The sequence below is a fragment of the Labrus bergylta genome, chromosome 22, assembly GCF_963930695.1.
Source record: "Labrus bergylta chromosome 22, fLabBer1.1, whole genome shotgun sequence".
NCBI lineage: Eukaryota > Metazoa > Chordata > Actinopteri > Labriformes > Labridae > Labrus > Labrus bergylta.
Genome location: NC_089216.1, coordinates 17,149,485 through 17,166,510, shown reverse-complemented (window position 1 = coordinate 17,166,510; position 17,026 = coordinate 17,149,485). Strand labels below are relative to the sequence as shown.

The following is a 17,026-nucleotide window of genomic DNA, read 5'->3' as shown; positions in this document are numbered from 1 at the left end:
GTGGCATCTTTCCAGCATGTCATTCCCCACTCTTTCTCTCCTTGATTTCCAACTCTATCCACTGTCCTGTATCTACCATAAAGACGCGAAAAGTTAAAAACTTAACTTTAGTCAAACTTTTAAAAAAAGACATTGACAATGAATGAATAACAAGATCACTAAAGTTTATACAGTTTGTATAATAAGGAAATATATGAAGAATTTTTCATGCCAGTCGTCATGTTCGAGCTGAAATGAAATGTTGCAGGAGAGAGGTCCCCGTCGGAGGCTAATTATGTTTGGGGGTCCTTACCGTGGCAAACTTTGTAAACCCCTGTAACAAAAAAAACGTTTTATTTTGAAAGCATTGGCCGGAAACACTCGTGTCCACAAGCGGTAACTTTTTAGACTTTGTCTTTTAGTGTTCAGGAAACGAAAGTGACTGCAGGCAGAAACTCAGGGCGATAAAAACTGCTGTTAAAGGTTGCGTGATCTTTTTCCACCGACGTGAAACGAAACTGTGCCACACACAGGAAGGAGACGTTAAAAAGAGTGAAGAGGGGGTCTGATTCAGAGAAATAAACAGAGTAAACAAACATGGAATACAGATCACTGAGGGGCTTACATGTGTGGATGTGATGTGGAGTCTAATTGCCCTGTAATGCAGGCAGGTTTTGTGTGCTAATTACACACACACACACACACACACACACACACACACACACACACACACACACACACACACACACACACAAAACGTCGGCACTTCAACATGCACGCACATTGAAATGCTATTGGTAGATGTGGTTCAAGTTATGGCAGCTGTCGATACTTTTATGACACCACGTCTTCTAAAACAATACAATCTGTTATTTTAATGATCGATAGTAGCTAAAGAAAAGTACTGAAGCTTTTGAAAATTGCAGCTTTTCAGACATATTTACAACCAAAGCTGCAGCGAGGGAAACATATTGTACTTCTAGAAGGAGTGTAAAACCTGCAGAAGTAGTAGCAGTAGTTGTAGTAATAATATTGTTATTATGTGTACTTGTGGTAGCCATATTTGTAGTTCGAGTAGCCTATTTGTTGTAGTGTTAAGCCCCATTTCACCAAGCGGTACGGTACACAGCTGTTTCCTCTGTCAAAAGTTTGGAAGAAGAGTCCCAAAATAACTGATCCATACTGTCCTACTTTTTTGCTCCCCTTCTGTGGGGGTACCAAGCATGCAGATTCGACCCTAAAGGGTGGAGCTAGATACACTTCACTCCATTGATTGGTCTAAAGAATCATTACTTCCCATGTGACAGCGTAATAAAGGAAAAACACAAAAAACGCACCACTTTCAAATACCCCGTGGATTTCAAGAGAGTAATTTGAAGGCAAAACACATTTCTGCTCGTGGAGTTTATTAACATGCAGAGGCTTTTTAGGTCGGGTACAATCACTTCTATCTGAACCACTTCTCTTGCCCGCTTCCATCGCTGCAACACCTGTTGACCTGATAACTGCTCTTATATCTGGCAAACCGAGGGGCGTCCAAAACGGCGGTGTGGGGGTGTCTTAAAACCGCCTACCTTCTCTGGTCCAAACAAATCCAGATCATTCAGGACCAGAATCTAAAGTTAGAAGGAGGACATACTGGCTGCTGCATTGATGTCAGAGAGGCCAGCACTTCAACATGTTTCATTAATGTCTGATCATATAGTAAGATACCTTTATCGTTTCACTCACTACACATCTTACTGATTGGACCTTTAAAACCAGCACTTGTAGACGGACAAGGGTGGTAATATTTGTTGTGTTAGCTGGGTCATTCTTTGCAACCCAGCACAGCTGGGTCAAAATGACCCAGTGCTGTGTAGGTGCTAGATTGACCCAGCGTTGGGTTACGAGTTAACCCGTATTGGGTCAATTTTGACCCAGCATTTTTTAGTGTGTATACTTTAAACTATAAATGGCTGTGGTAGAAGCACCTATTGGACAGACTGAGCTGTTTCAACATGCAGTAAACGTGTTCATGGTCATTAGTAATATGATTTATTCTGTATCGCAGTAAAGAGAGATGTGTTGTGAAGTGTTTTAACAGGTTTTAATGTTTCCTGTTGGCAGGAATAGAAAAAGCAGAGAAGATATTTCCTGACCCCATGTGACACAGAAAAGAGGAAATAGTTATTTCCCTGAATCACACATTCTGGTGCAATCACGTGATTCACAGAGACAGTGTTTAAATATGAGCTGTGCTAACAGACGCAGGTTAAAGCAGGAACCTCTACATCAGCCGCAGCTGCTCCAGAGGTTAACACTCGTGTTTATTTACATTTATCTACAGACAGTTCAGAATATTCTTGAAAGAAGGCAACGTTTACAGGGCAGGGCATTCTCCTCTGACACACTCGGGCTGAGAAATCATACAGCCAAGTAAAAAAACAGAATCCTACAAATTATAATTTATCTATCAATACTCATGATTTTAACTATTTCCTGACTTATTAGCGACTGAGGAGGAGTGGCTATTCTAGAGTCTGTTGGGGCCCTGGACAAAAGTTAATTGGGGGGCCCTCCCACCAGCATTCAGCAGAGCAATGAGAGTGAATGCTGTCAGATTGGGCCCCTTTAGGGAAGTTTTCTTCTGTCATTGCAAAATGTTCACATTTTGGGTTGCTGCTTTGGTCCAAAGTTTGTCAGCCCTCTGGGGCCCCCTACTGGTCTGGGGCCCCTGCCTTGCCTGTTGACAAGCAGCACCCCTGCTGAGGAGACAATTGACAGTGAAATTGCTATATTCAGAGTTAGAACAATATATTAAGCTAACCTGTTAGCTACAGTTAGCTAATAAACTGCTAACAAAGCGCCAAATTATAACAAATTAAAATATTACCAAGCGCTACTGTGTGATACTGGGATATCTGCAATATGTGCCATTAATTGGTTAAAGTTGCTAACACTCACTCACGTCACATGCTGTTTGGAAAAAACAGGAAATATGAGAACCTGCTGCTTCTCATGACAGTAGGCTAAATGAGATTACAGGTGTTTGCTGTCAAAATTTAGAGAATATCAGAGTAAACATGGCGTAAAAACTGTTTAATTTGAATTCAATTCAAAGACTTAGAAGACATAAAACTTGTCTTTGTACTTTTATCTGCGTATTTGGTCGACTTTTAAACAAAAACACATTTGGTCTCCGTCTAAACTATGGAAACTCTGTGTTTTCAATTCCCCCATTGGTTTAATTTCCCGGGAAAAAAGTTATGATAATGAGGTCACTCTCCGCCAATCCTGCTGCTCCAAACCCATCTGGTCCAGCCTCCCGTGACGACAAGCGCGAGGAAACTGTACAATACCATATAAGGAAAATACTCCCGCATGCGCAGTGGCTGGAGTTTTGTTTGAAGTGAACTGCTGCCTGGGACTGCCCTACAAGCTGCAAAGTCGCCAACAAGCATTTGGTTTTTTTAACAGAATATTTTTCACATTTCCTCTATATTGTTTCAGCGCCTCTATGCATCGCAGAGACGATGTTAGGCCATCACTACCCGACAGCAGACAAGTCGCAGCAACTGGTCAACTATGTGGAGGATTACCTGGAGTGTGTGGAGTCCCTGCCTCTGGACATACAAAGAAATGTTTCCCTGCTCCGAGAAATCGACGCAAAGTATCAAGGTACCAGCGTTTCTATCATTAATCACAACTGTGTGTTTTTAAAAACGGGCAAACATTAACAGCGGTCTGGCAGGCTGAGCTGAAATGGTGGAGCAGGCGCGACCCTTGTGTTCCCATTTCACGGAAAAGCCCGAGCCCTGTGTTTACAGCTGTACGACCAAAACGATTAATTCGATTAACCGAAATGTGTTCGACAACTTAAACGACCTATTTATCTTTTTGAAAAAGTCAGCAATCCATAAGGAGGCATAGCCCAGTTACAGTCCGTGCTGTTTTGTGCCTTGCACCAAACTCCCTTCGGAAAATGCCTAAATTTCGTATTTCTCCCTCGCCTCTTCCGGACACATTATTTATAACCTCATCCAAGATATAATATGAATCATTAGTGTTCACTGAATAATTCGGCATTAATCTAATTCAAATCTATCTATAATAAATGGTTAAATCCCAACTTTTTCAGTATGTACACACTACCGCCCACTATGGTGTCACCGCGGAGGATTACTGTGAAAACAATGAATAAACTTGAGTATTCATCGGGAGAAAAGGCTTCTTGGTTCTCGTAATGCATGCCGATATTCAGAATAAGGAATAACAGTGTTGTGTAGATTATAAAATGTGTTCATTAATGTTCCCGATGACCAGGGGGAGGAACACAAACAACCCTCATTGTTGCTGATGTTGACGCACGGTTAAGCTGCAGTTGGCAACCAGCCGCTGTTACATATAACCTCCTGCACACCTCGGACACATTGTACGAATGACACAGAAGGAACAGGCGATGCATTATATTAGGATTGTTATAAAACGAGACATCTCGGAGGGCTCACACCGTCTCTGCACTCCGCTCCGCCCCGTCGACTGTGAGCTGCAGAGCCGGAGAGGAGAGCTCCTCTTCTCTGAAGCAACCCCCCTTCAACATCTCACCGCCGTCATTTCCTGCAGCTCTAGCCCTCCCACTTCTTCTTCTCCTCCTTTAATGTTTACAGACGACGTCCTTTATTTTGCATGACTGACCCCTGATGGATACACTCTTCCTAAGTTTTTAACTTTTAAAGAGGACATATTCTCCCCCTTCTCCACCTTTTCAAACAGTCCCCTGTGGTCTAAATGAAACATCTGTGCTGTGATTTGGTCAAAATATAACATGAATCAAGCACCAGAGGAGGTTTGTGATCCTGTATAAACCAGCTCTCTCAGAACGCTCCGTTTTGATGTGTGTGTCTCTTTAAATGCAATGAATGCTTAGAATAACAACCTGAGCCTACATCGTTTATTGGACTAACTTTGGGATTGTGTTGCAGCCATTACTGGAGGTTTCTCTGTGGTTCACTTTTTGTAACATTTATGCTGCATTCACATGCTGCTCGGGTGGTCCAAGTTTCCAAGTCGTTCTTCCGACTTCAGTGACTTCACTTGATTTCAGATCGTAAAGTCTGAATGTTGTAACAACAGCACAAATCAGCGTTGATGCTACGAAGCTGGTCAGTGTTAAAAAGTTATATTTGAGCAAAAAGTTGATTTGCAATTGATAGATTGATAAAAAAGTATGATAACATTACTAAACATATTTTGCCCCCCAGGTCATGACGATTCTGACGTCAAGTCAGGAAGTTGGGCATGTAATTCTTTTCAGAGTTTCCGAGTTGTTCCTCCTTGAGCAGGTGTTCATGTGCAGTTTACAACTAGTTTTTCCTATATGTCCGACGCCACATAAATGCACCATAAGACCCCAAATTGTGCTGAAAATGGGGTTTAGGTTTAAAAGCAGACACTTAGAATAACAGTGTGAGCACGTCAGATAATTAAAGGATGACATTGCAGCCATTACCGCCTGCAGGCTGAAGCCTCTGACCCCGGCTTTCCAACGTTTTTGTACCGATGACTCATTGAGAGCAGATTATTTTAGATACTAGAACTCCGCTGTTGATGAATCATTTCTGATATATTTTGATGTATTGATTGAAAGTTTAATTGATGAGTAAAAGAGTCTGCGTCCTGTCTTTTGTCAGAGGTGCTGCAGGAGGTGGATGAAGTGTTTGAGAAGTACAAAGGCGAGCAGGACGCGGCGCAGAGGAAGCGTCTGCAGGTCCTGCTGCAGAGGGCGCTCATCACCAGCCAGGAGCTCGGCGACGAGAAGATCCACGTGGTGACCCAGATGACGGAGCTGGTGGAGAACCGCTCCCGTCAGATGGACTCTCACTCTCTGTCGCTGCAGGAGCCCAGCGAGGCCGAACGCCTCCCCGCGGAGCGTCGCTCTAGCGTCCAGGACTCCCCCGCTCCCGAACGCACCTCAGCCCGCCGACCTCGACGCCAACGAAACAGCGAGAGCCGTGACTCGAGCCACCCGTCGGCCAACGGCTCTCTGGTGGACGACCCCGTGGAGGAGCTGTCCATCCCTCCGCCCCGGGAGAAGAAGTCAAAGTCTGCGAAGAAGAAGAAGCGTAAGAGCAAACAGGAGCGGGACGCCTCGCCCGTCGACTTCGCCATCGACCCCAACGAGCCCACATACTGCCTCTGTGAGCAGGTGTCGTACGGCGAGATGATCGGCTGCGACAACGACCAGTGCCCCATCGAGTGGTTCCACTTCTCCTGCGTGGGGCTCACGTATAAGCCCAAGGGGAAGTGGTACTGCCCCAAGTGCCGGGGGGACAACGAAAAGACGATGGACAAAAGCCTGGACAAAAACAGAAAGGACCGCAGGTCGAGGTAGTGAGGCGTCCTGCAGGGTTCAGACTGCCGGCCGTAGTGAAAACAGTACTCGTGATGTTGTTAGAGCACAATCCAACACCGTCAGTAGCAGCGCTTATTATTAATCAAGGAGCGGACGTGACATCATCAGCTTCACGCTGCCGTCGTCCTCGAGACTCCAGACGTCTCCGAGGGTTTTTATTTTAACTGAAAAGAAAGACAGAAGAGAACGCATCCTTTGGTTTATTTCCCCCGTTTCAATCAGGATATATTTCTGCTCCGTTTCTCTTTAATGTCTCTGTACGATAATGTTGTGTAGAGCGTGACCTCGGCGTGTTTTATGTTTACAAAGAGATATTTAAGGAGGAGACGATTGTCGACTGGACACTGGAACAACACGTCATGTTTGTGGACTTTCTGTTTTTATTGCTTCATTTTCACTCTTGTGTACATTTCTTTTTATATTCATTAAAACAAAGTATAGTCGTCCACTTCTCTGCTCTGTTTCTGCAACAACAGCACGTCTGGGTTCTCCCGTGTCTTCGTTCACTGTCTGCCTCGTTCTTCAGAAAGTTTGCAAGACAACCTGCGTCTGCTTCATGACCTGGTGACGCAGTACCTGAATCAGTCTTGGTCTCAAGACCGGTCTCGAATTCGCTTTTTGAAGGTCTAGGTCTCGTCTAGGAATCTAAAGCGTTTTTTCTCTGTCTAGTCTCGGTCTCAGACTGGGTGGACTCTGGATTTTAAATCCAGACCGGTCAAGACAAGATAACTGATTAGAAGGAAAACACCTCTTTCTAAAAGAAAATCTATCTTTTCATTATCTTTACCGCTTTTCTCGTTCAGGCTCTTGGGGGGCCTGGAGCCGATTACAGCTGTCATTGGGCGAGGTGGGGTTACACCCTGGACCGTTCTCCAGCCAATCACAGGACTGACATATAGACAGACAACCAGCCACACTCACACCTCCGGGCAATTTAGAGTCACCAGTTAACCTAACGAGCATGTTTTTGGACTGTGTGAGGAAGCCGGAGTACCCGGAGAGAACCCACACATGAACGGGGAGAACATGCAGACTCCACACAGAGAGACTCCTGACAGACGGGACAGTGAGCGGACAGCGCTAACCACTGCCCTCTAAAACTATAAATAACTTCAATTTATTTGTAGTTGGATTTTTATCAACCTTCCCGGTGTTACAGTCTAAGTGAGTGACCATTTCAGGGTGTAACCCCGACTCTCGCTCAATGAGACAGCTGGGATTGGCTCTAGCCCTCGCGACCCAGAACAAAAAAAGCAGTCAAGATTATGGATGGATGATCTTTTAGAAAGAGGCGTTTTCCTTCAAATCACAGTAATGACGTGGACCAATAGATGATCAGTGGTGGCGGCCCAGTCTGAGACCGAGACAAGTGTTGTGGAGACCGGTCTTCAGCTCTCTTCTATAAAATCTCAGAATGATTCAAACTGACGACAACACTTAGACCACATCTGTTTTTATTTAAATATAAAAATGTTAGGTTTGTCAAACATTGGGCAGAACCAATCAGCTGTCAGAATAAGAGACAGGTGAGAGGTGTAACATTTGTGTGTTTTTAAAAACTCTCTGCCTTCACAGAGTCACATGATACCTAAACGCAACAGCAGGAAGCTTCCCGACACTTTGACACATCCATTACCAAACATTATCCAACATTTACGGCTCGTCGGCCTGAGAAACACGGCAGTGACAGGAAACTGTCCGGCACCCTGACGGCAGACTGAGCGGCTTATTTAACAGAAAACTGGTCTGCCGAGGGTCTGCTCCTCTCCTCAGGGTGGAGGGCGGGCGGACATGTTGAGTGTTTCTGTTGAAGGATGTGACAGCATGGAGGCGGGATCTGCAGCATCGACAGGCTGCACAGAGTTCAGTTCATCATGTAGCAGCAGATCACAGCGAGCCCAGCTACTCGTCGTCCTTTCCTCCTGTTTTACTCAGCTGAGAAGAAAAAGAATAATAAATGATGGGAAACTACAGAGCTGTGGTCAGGATTTTAAGTTCATTCCGCTGGTTGTTACTCACATGCTGCAGGATCAGGATGAGGTGATGTGAGGAAGAAAGAGGAAATAAGGAAAAGGTTAAAGATGCTTTTCACAGTAAGCGCTCCATCTTGTGGTGAAAATGAGGAAAAGCACCTACTTTTATCACGTCCACCCAGTTCCATCCTCTTGGCAGTTCTCCTTTGTTATCTGGAAGCAGAGATCATCAGAGTTTGAATAAGATCATTTCCACAAGCAGAGATCCCATCAGCATGAAGTTTGACTTTAAGAGCCACAGATTGTAGAGAAAAATTAACTCGGTTTGAATTTGATTTGTGAAGATCCGAAGTTTCATCAACGTTTAAAAACAAAAAGGCTTCATCCAGCTGGCATTCTTTTCAGCCTGAAACAAAAAACATCCAACGGACACGGAGCCTTAGACGCCAGATGTTGTGGTGAGTCCATGTCTGGCTGTTCAAATCACTTTTCAATTCGTCTTGAAACCAAACAAGAAAGTCAAATCCAAAGGGACAGGATGCATCAGAGAGGCTGAGCAGAATCGAAGCTCGACCAGCAGAACAGGCTACAGCTCTGTCTCACATTCACTACCTTTAGTACCGTAAAATCCGCTGAATTAGACGCACTTTAATACCTATTTCTCCGTCTTAAAAGTTGGCTGCGTCTTTTACACTGGTGTGACCAATATACCAAAATAAAATGCTGACACGCGCCGTCATTACCACAGGTGCTGCTGACAATAACTGCAACCCGATGCGATTAAAAACACATCCCCATTCATTGTGTATTGAAAGCTGATTGCTCGCTGTGCTGGGAAAGACGGCGACACGGACCGGGCTGGCTGCGCGACTTTTCTCCCTCACGAGGTCTTAATCGTGCATTTACTGAAAACAGTGGGAAATTGTTCCATAAATAAACCTTGTGGAGTTCTCTTTTGATTGAAAGAGTCCTGTATTAAAGTTAAAGAGTGACCAGCGGAGTCGGGCAGAGAGCTCGCAAGCTAGGAGTCTGTGCCTCACAACTTTCCCTGCAGGCTGAGAGCTCGACTACCCTACTGCTTGATTTGAGATTTTGAGAATGCTCAGTATCAGTACTGTGAGACGTGTGACTTATGAACCTGTTTTGCTGACGATTCTCCTCTTCTGAGCTTTCGTCAGCTGCTCCTTCCTCTCCTTCTTCTTGGTCGTGGAGGCAGCGTTCGTCGTGTCACCGCTCGATAGCGACGTCTGCAACAACAAGAAATATCTGCAAGCTATTTCATTGAAACCTGACGACTCTGGCTGTTCCGTACAACAGTGATAAAGTCTTTACAGTACAGGGGAGTGGATGACGAATATGGGACCGTGTCTTTGTTGTTGTTTGGATTATACGTCAAGCATTGGTGTCGTGCAAATACAAATTTAAATCATGCACAGATTATAACAAACACATTGTTTCCACAGTAGTTTCAGACCGACTAATCAGTGCTGCTTGTTCCCTGTCACGGTGTTGTAGTTGTAGTATTGGTTCATTAGACTGACCACAGCAGTGACCACAGGTTTGTGGTTCTCCATCAGGCTCTCCTGGTTCTCTTTGGCCCACTCAAACAGAGTGTACATCATGGCAGTGCCCAGGTTAGCCTCCACCTGCTCCTCCAGCTGAGATAGGATGAGCTGCTTCGTCTCTGCAGAGCTGGAGAGACACCACACCACAGTTATGTGAAAAAACAGCATCTCCAAACATACAGCATCAAGGTGACAACAAGCGGACACCGTTTAGGACCTGTCAGGGTTAAATGCACAAAGTGTTTCCAGACTTTGATTTCATATTATGATTTCACTTCAGCATCCAAAGCTTAAGAGAATCGTAGCAGACACCCTGAAGGCTGTCTGTGCTCACCCCCTTCACCTTTCAGTTACTTCCTTCCTCGGTAAAAAAAAAACAACAGATACAGGCCCTCTTTTGTCCCCCCCAGTGCCAGAGATATTTGGGCTGGTTATGCTGGTACCGGTGATGATGATGCTATTGTTTCAGTTTGTATCCGACCTCGGCTGTGTTGCTTTGGTCTGTTTGTGTCGGAAACATTTTCACCTCTCTCTTCTGTATGCAGGCTAATATTATATTATTTTGGTTTTGTATAGTATGTATTAAGTATGTGTGTGTATGTGTGGAGTTTACATGTTCTCCCCGTTCATGTGTTGTCTGGTTGTCTGTCTCTATATGTCAGCCCTGTGATTGGCTGGCGACCATTCCAGGGTGTAACCCCGCCTCTCAGCCCAATGACAGCTGGGATCGGATCCAGCCTCCCCACAACCCCAAATGGGAAAACGAGGTAAAGATAATGGATGTATCTGACTGTGTTAAAATGTGTACTTGTGAGTTTTACTACTAGGAATTCATATTTAACAGTGACATGTTTATATTTCTTGTTGACTCAGCACTTTATTCCGTCTGTAATGGAAGCTGCTCAGAGCTTCACTCAAGGATCTCGGTTGTTTCTCCAAAGCTTCCACATTCAATGCCTCTTAACATTTTTACCTCGTTAGCTTTTTAAAATGTATTTTTTCAGTCATTTTAATACCCTGCTGCAAAACCAACCAGCCCGCCCTTCGGGGACAAATGAAGTTGAAGCTGAGCTTCTGTGAGGCAGTGGGTGTGGCCCAGCACAGGAGAGAGAGGTGATTGCTAGCACCTGGGACCTGTCGGTGTGTGTGTGTGTGAGGGGAGACAAAAGGACTGACACATGGATGAGTGTTTGCTGGATTTCAGGAGGAGTGTAAAGTTTTTGTGCTGCCCAGGATTAAGAGGACGTGCTTGTGGACAACAAGAGTTGGCGGATTGTTATTTATTTTGCTAGAGTTTTAAAGTTTACTTCCTGGATGATCGTGCAGTTGTGAGATCCTCTTAGACTGACTTTCAACACCTCAGCGCCCTCTTTAAACTCACAACTTCAAGACTCCCATCTCACACAAGGTATTCAAACACAGCCTTTAGTTCACATGTTTAATTTGTGTTTCATTCTGTGCACTGGCACATTTGACTCATTTAACATTTGCTTCATGGACTTAAAGTTTTAGGACATTTGAACTTAAAATTGAATGAATGCTCTCACTTTGTCTGACAAAATGAGAACAAGCACAACTTTTTTTTAACCAGCATAGCTTTTTTTTTTTATCTCTGCTTTAAAGGAGCAGTGTGTAACTCTGACACCTAGTATTTAAAATGGGTACTGCAGTCCAAATTCTAAACATTGTAGAGAGCTGTCTCCCCCCGCCCCCTCCTCTAGAGTCGATGCTCTCACAGGTCACCATGTGGTGAATACTGAAGCTTCAGTGTTTATCCAGCTCTGCATCGGTCTGTAAACCTTTCTGTGTTCTAACCTCTCTCCATTTTTCAAAGCATCTCCAATATTGATCCTAGTTTGAGCACGTTTCTGCTCGTGGAGCTTATTAGAAACATGCAGAGGCTTTTTAGGTCGGGTACAATCACTTCTATCTGAACCACTTCTCTTGCCCTCTTCCATCGCTGCAACACCTGTTGACCTGATAACTGCTCTCATATCTGACAAACCGAGGTGATTTTCGTATTTAATTTAGGCCTTAAATATATAATGTCTGCCCTGAGATTTTGAAGGACCTTGGTGCCTAATTTTGACAAACCAAATAATTGCTAGCCTTCAGTTACGCTACAGACTAGTTGATAAAACAACGCTGTGCATGCAGCTTACATTCTGTTGTTGAAGAAGGCATCTAGGGTGATTTGAGGGGATGTCTCGGGGTACGTCTCCGGCCAGCTGACGTCCAGGAGGAAGGCTTTGGTGTCCTCGAGCTCTCCTATCTGATGAATACCATGAAAATAAAAGCACCAAGATGCCATCAGATCATTAATTATAGACTATGTAGCACAGTCATTTAAAGTAGCAGTAATCAAACATTGTCTTAAAATGCCTACTCCTGAATTCAGGCCTTTTTAATCTGACAGTACTCACCCTGAACTGAAAGGATACTGGACTGATTTCCTTGAAACACTCATCTCCCTCGTAGATGGAGCGAAGAGCCTCCAGCTCCATCTGTGAGAGAAGAGAGTCAGATACAAGGTTAGAAGATATAAAAACAAACCACTGCCCACCAAACCCCATTCAAAAAAAAAAGATTAATTAAAAAAACGGTGAAAGAACCAAGACTGGGCTTCTAAAACGACATAATTGTCACTTATAGCTCAAACATACATGTTATCCTCCAGGCAATAAATAGCAGACACTAGTTCTATCCTTTATCTACCTGTAAGCCTTTGTTTTTACAGGATGTGGAGGCAGCTGGCCTCAGTTGAACTGCGTTGTGTAATTAGCATTATGTTGATCTGTAATAACAAACCTAGAAGCCGAATTTCCCCGATAACATTTTTAAGTGATTAGAAAACGATTTAAATTGTTGTTGTCCAAAAAATGTCTTTTAATCAAAAACTATTAATTTAACAATATTTTAAACGGAATTTGGCGTGACGTATTCTCCATTAGGAATTAGCGCTTAAGCGCAGCTACAGACATTTGACACTGCGAGCTGACTGTTGTTGGCTAAATAGAGGTCTTGAATATTGAATAAAATCAAATGTGTTTACTCATTCTGCTGTATAATGAGCATAAAGTCTTTCAGGCTAACATGCTAGCAGTCACGCTTGTGTCAACTGGATAGCATTTAGCCGCTAACAGCAGCTAGCTAACGGAACATCCAGTCATACCTCCTGATCCTCGTTCGCTGTCATGATTTCCCCTCAGTTTCTGTCGTATGAACTCTCCGTTTAGAGTTCAAAGAGTGGACAAAATCCGGACTTAATGACCCATTTGTTTCATTTAAACTTAACTATGTTTATAACCTCACAACTTATCCAGCTGGAACAGCCAGAGCCACCATGATATAATACGCAGGCGCGGTAGGCGATCTGCGTGGACCGCGTCATCGCAGGATGCAGTATTATTGATGAAATCGTAATAATTAAAAAAAACAACAAAAAAAAAAAAAACAATTTCCCTCCACATTATTCATACAAAGGTTTACACAGGATATCACGTAGTCCCAAAAATTAAACAAATTAAAAAACTAAAGAGAATATTTTTTATTTCTTTGGGATTCCGGGGCTCCGAAGGATATTGATGTGTACTGCTCATTTTGTCAACTATTTTCTGAACCCTGGATTTTTTTTAATTAATTTGACTTTATTAGAGTTTCTGAAAAACGACAAGCAACCATAAAACATCCGAGAGAACATCTGCAGCCAGATGTGTCCGCCTCCAAGTCATTTTGCATGCTCTTATAATCATCCAATGAGAGCGACTCGTTAAGTTTTAGTCATTTTCAGACAGGTCCCCACTCCTCTAGATGTTAAGAGATTAGTGCTCTTATTTGCCAACATGTTGACTCAGAAGTTTCACTTACTTATGAAACATTGTTTTTATTTTTATGTACTCACTGTCCAAACCAAATCAATACTACGTCATCATCAGACACTTGATTCTGTTACTAGCTAAATCTCACGCCCCTCTCTGGAAGGGCTTGGGTGTGCTTGGGCTTTCTCGCTCCATGTCCAATTGTTTACAGTGAGAAGGCAGACTCAGAGGGCAGAACAAACACCTAGCTGTGGGAGTGTCACCCACCTGGGGGAGGGGTTACTGCCCTTTGTGATGTCATGAAGGGAAAATCTCCAAACGGCCTGTTTGAGCTCACATTTTCTGAAAACTTTGTTCATCATTGGGGGGGTTGTAGACAGACTAGAGACACATATTAGTGTTAGAGAAACATGGAGAAGAGGATTTTGCAAAATATGTGACCTTTAAAACAAGCAAACAAGGACAAACGCGATTGTTGCTACTCCTTCATATTGGAAGGAGCCAGCTGAGGTGGTTCGGGCATCTGATCAGGATGCCTCCTGGTCGCCTGTTGTATTATTTTACTTTTTCTCACTTTTCTGTTGAGTTAACTTAGATTGAATGTCAGAGGATTCATGACAGAGAAGGTTTTACTGTAAGACATTTAAAATATACTCTGTGATGACGGCATCCCCACCTCCCTGTGAAGAGACGGCTGGTGCAACACTCTCCTAAAGTTACAGTTAATCTGACTGATGTAAAAGTGAATTATCTCTGAGTACACGGACAGATGAGACATGTTTCAAAGCCAGCAGCAGAGTTCGGTGAGGGGGAAGCGGGGATAATTTCCACTGTGCAGCTCAATATGACACATGGTGTTTGACTTGTGATTACACTGATCCTCTGAGTTATTCCCCTCAGGTGGAGAGACGGCTTCTGATGGAAGAGGAGGAGGCTGAAGAGAGACGAAGACAGAGGAGGAGGCTGAGACGGTTCTGGATTTAGCTGCGGAGAGGATTCAGTTATTGCTTCTTGTCTTAAAAGATCAGAGGGTTTACTTGTTCTAATAAACCAGGAACACAAAGGGGAACTTGTTCTTTTCAGCGTTATTTATATTTTAAGGGACGAGGCTGATCTTTTTTTTTTAAATGTGACTGTATTACTAAAAACTCTCTCTCCTCTTTGGTCCCTAAAAAATGTTTCTAAAAATAATAAAGCTCAGCATCACTTCTGAAACAGGGGCTCTGTGATTTCCAGTTTTATAGTTTTTAAAAAACCTTGCCAAAAAAGAGAAATGTTGCTTTAGAGTGGGACTATTTCATCTGCAGACTAATCCACATTTGATGCCTTAAAAGGTCAAATATTCTGTAAAATCCACTTCACCATGTTTCTCTAACTCCAATATGTGTCTCTAGTCTGTCTACAAACCCCCCAATGATGAACAAAGTTTTCAGAAAATGTGTGCTTAAACAGGCTGTTTGGAGATTTTCCCTTCATGAAATCACAAAGGGCAGTAACCCCTCCCCCAGGTGGGTGACACTCCCACAGCTAGGTGGTTGTTCTGCCCTCTGAGTCTGCTTTCTCACCGTAAACAATTGGACATGGAGCGAGAAAGCCGAAGTACACCCAAGCCCTTCCAGAGAGGGGGTGTGGTCAGACACAGCTCTTTTACCTATTTAAAGGTACAGACACAGAAACAGTCTGTTTTAAGCAGGGCTGAAATAGAGGGGTTTATAGACATGATCAGACTGGATTTAGAACAAGAAACTTCACACACATGTTTTGAGGAGCTCTGAGACTTATTTAAACTGGTTGAAGAGGTGGAGAATATGTCACCTTTAAAAAGTATTTGTGGTAGCTGAAGGCTGCATTTGCTAAACACCTTCTCTCATTCTTTTCACATTTTACATCGTTTTCTGTTCTTGTTGTCTCTCTCTCACATTGTAAACTATTATTGCAACTGAAAGAACTTCTTATCTGCAGACATGCTGCTTGTGTGCTCTTCGTAATTTCCTGCTTTCACTGAGTGTGTGACCAGACTGAGAGTGAAGTGCATCATTATAATGAGTGAGCTGCGTCAGAATGTCTTATTAAACCCATGGTCACTTTGAGGAGGGAGTTTGTAGTCTTTTTGTTAAATTGCATGTTATGGCTTATTTTGTGCTCTTTGGGGACTGTATGTCTGTTCCGATCACAGAGGAAATAGGAGCGGATGGACTCCATTATTCTTCAGAGACACAAGGGGGCGCCTGGAGCTTAACTTTCAGAAGGTGTTCAATGTTTGGAGTATGGTGGCCTTGCTGGCTTATCTTCTGGTTGAATATTTTCATGAATAGGTTCTCTGATAACTCATAACTCCTCCCTCTGAGTCCGACACTGTAGTATAACCCTGGACTCATTTACACTCAAAACTGTAAGTGTTCAATCTGTCTGTAAACCGGTCACCAGGTTTTCTCAGTCATCCATATGAGCAGTACTGATAAAAGCTGGATAACACTGTCATCATTGAGCTTTATGTGCAATACAATATCTACTATTTTCCACACTACATGAACTTTGTTCAATGTATCTACCTCCTTTTTCTACATGCCATACACCTTAACCGCCTTCTGCTTTATTTGGTCTTCATGCACTACAATCACTTTATTCTACTTTATCTTTATACTGATATATATTCATGTGTCTCTGTTAACTAATGAACGGTATGTGGTAGAACTGTGCCTGCAGAAAATCAGCAGAAAGAGAAAACCCTCCGAACCTTGGGACGAGAGCAAATAAAAGAGACTTTCAGAAACTGTTGAGTTGCTAAGTCACCCAGTTTATTACATGCAGCATGGAGAGAAGTTCAGCTATGCGTACAGGATACACAAAGTAAGTTCTCTGCCCGCTCTTGGGGCGTACAATCTTTATATACTTGAGCATATAGTGTGATCGAAACTTACAGAGGAGGATCAAAGAAACAGGTGCAGCTTTATCTGTGTCAGCACCTTGTGGTCAGTGTATAAATATGTGAATGTAGCAGTAACTTGTCCTTGAGAGTTTAAAAAATAGTCCTTATAAGGAGCTGTTGTTGAGTCTGTGTACGTGAGATAAAACACCTGTGGTGAGGTGAGTATCGTGCAAGGTTTGTGTGTTGCAGTGGTCATATAAGGACACGGTGCATGTATACGTGATATGTGTAATGCTATGTGTAATGCATTGGATCAGTTAATGAGCAAACATAAAAGTATAAAGAATATAAGATTCCACATTCCCCCCTTTTGTTCTTTAGAACAAACTACAATAAAACAAAATAAAATAAAACATAAAACATTCTTC

The 17,026-nt window shown here is 43.2% G+C and overlaps 2 protein-coding genes and 1 long non-coding RNA gene across 3 annotated transcripts; 2 read left to right on the top strand and 1 right to left on the bottom strand.

Annotated features, from left to right (window-relative positions):
- Nucleotides 1–3,333: 3,333 nt before the first annotated feature.
- ing2 (inhibitor of growth family, member 2) lies at nucleotides 3,334–6,821 on the top strand. The gene is made up of 2 exons (XM_020658949.3): nucleotides 3,334–3,639; nucleotides 5,652–6,821. Exons 1-2 carry the CDS (start codon nucleotides 3,495–3,497, stop codon nucleotides 6,350–6,352), a joined length of 846 nt encoding a protein of 281 aa, XP_020514605.1. The 5' UTR covers nucleotides 3,334–3,494; the 3' UTR covers nucleotides 6,353–6,821.
- A 989-nt stretch (nucleotides 6,822–7,810) lies between these two features.
- On the bottom strand, nucleotides 7,811–13,281 carry rwdd (RWD domain containing 4). The gene is made up of 7 exons (XM_065950615.1): nucleotides 13,084–13,281; nucleotides 12,335–12,415; nucleotides 12,074–12,183; nucleotides 9,888–10,038; nucleotides 9,485–9,593; nucleotides 8,510–8,559; nucleotides 7,811–8,395 (listed from the first exon to the last, which is right to left on the bottom strand). Exons 1-7 carry the CDS (start codon nucleotides 13,105–13,107, stop codon nucleotides 8,342–8,344), a joined length of 579 nt encoding a protein of 192 aa, XP_065806687.1. The 5' UTR covers nucleotides 13,108–13,281; the 3' UTR covers nucleotides 7,811–8,341.
- Nucleotides 11,020–15,819, top strand: LOC114921845 (uncharacterized). Its single transcript, XR_003810157.2, has 2 exons — nucleotides 11,020–11,319; nucleotides 14,630–15,819. It is a non-coding gene; the product is annotated as an uncharacterized lncRNA (long non-coding RNA).
- The last annotated feature ends 1,207 nt before the right edge of the window (nucleotides 15,820–17,026 follow it).

Coding starts and splice junctions, on each gene's coding strand:
- ing2 (XM_020658949.3), top strand. CDS start 3,495: ATGTTAGGCCATCACTACCCGACAGCAGACAAGTCGCAGCAACTGGTC. Junction 3,640..5,651: donor AATCGACGCAAAGTATCAAG/GTACCAGCGTTT, acceptor GTCTTTTGTCAG/AGGTGCTGCAGGAGGTGGAT.
- rwdd (XM_065950615.1), bottom strand. CDS start 13,107: ATGACAGCGAACGAGGATCAGGAG. Junction 12,184..12,334: donor CAGTATCCTTTCAGTTCAGG/GTGAGTACTGTC, acceptor GGTATTCATCAG/ATAGGAGAGCTCGAGGACAC. Junction 8,396..8,509: donor ACTGGGTGGACGTGATAAAA/GTAGGTGCTTTT, acceptor CTGATCCTGCAG/CATGTGAGTAACAACCAGCG.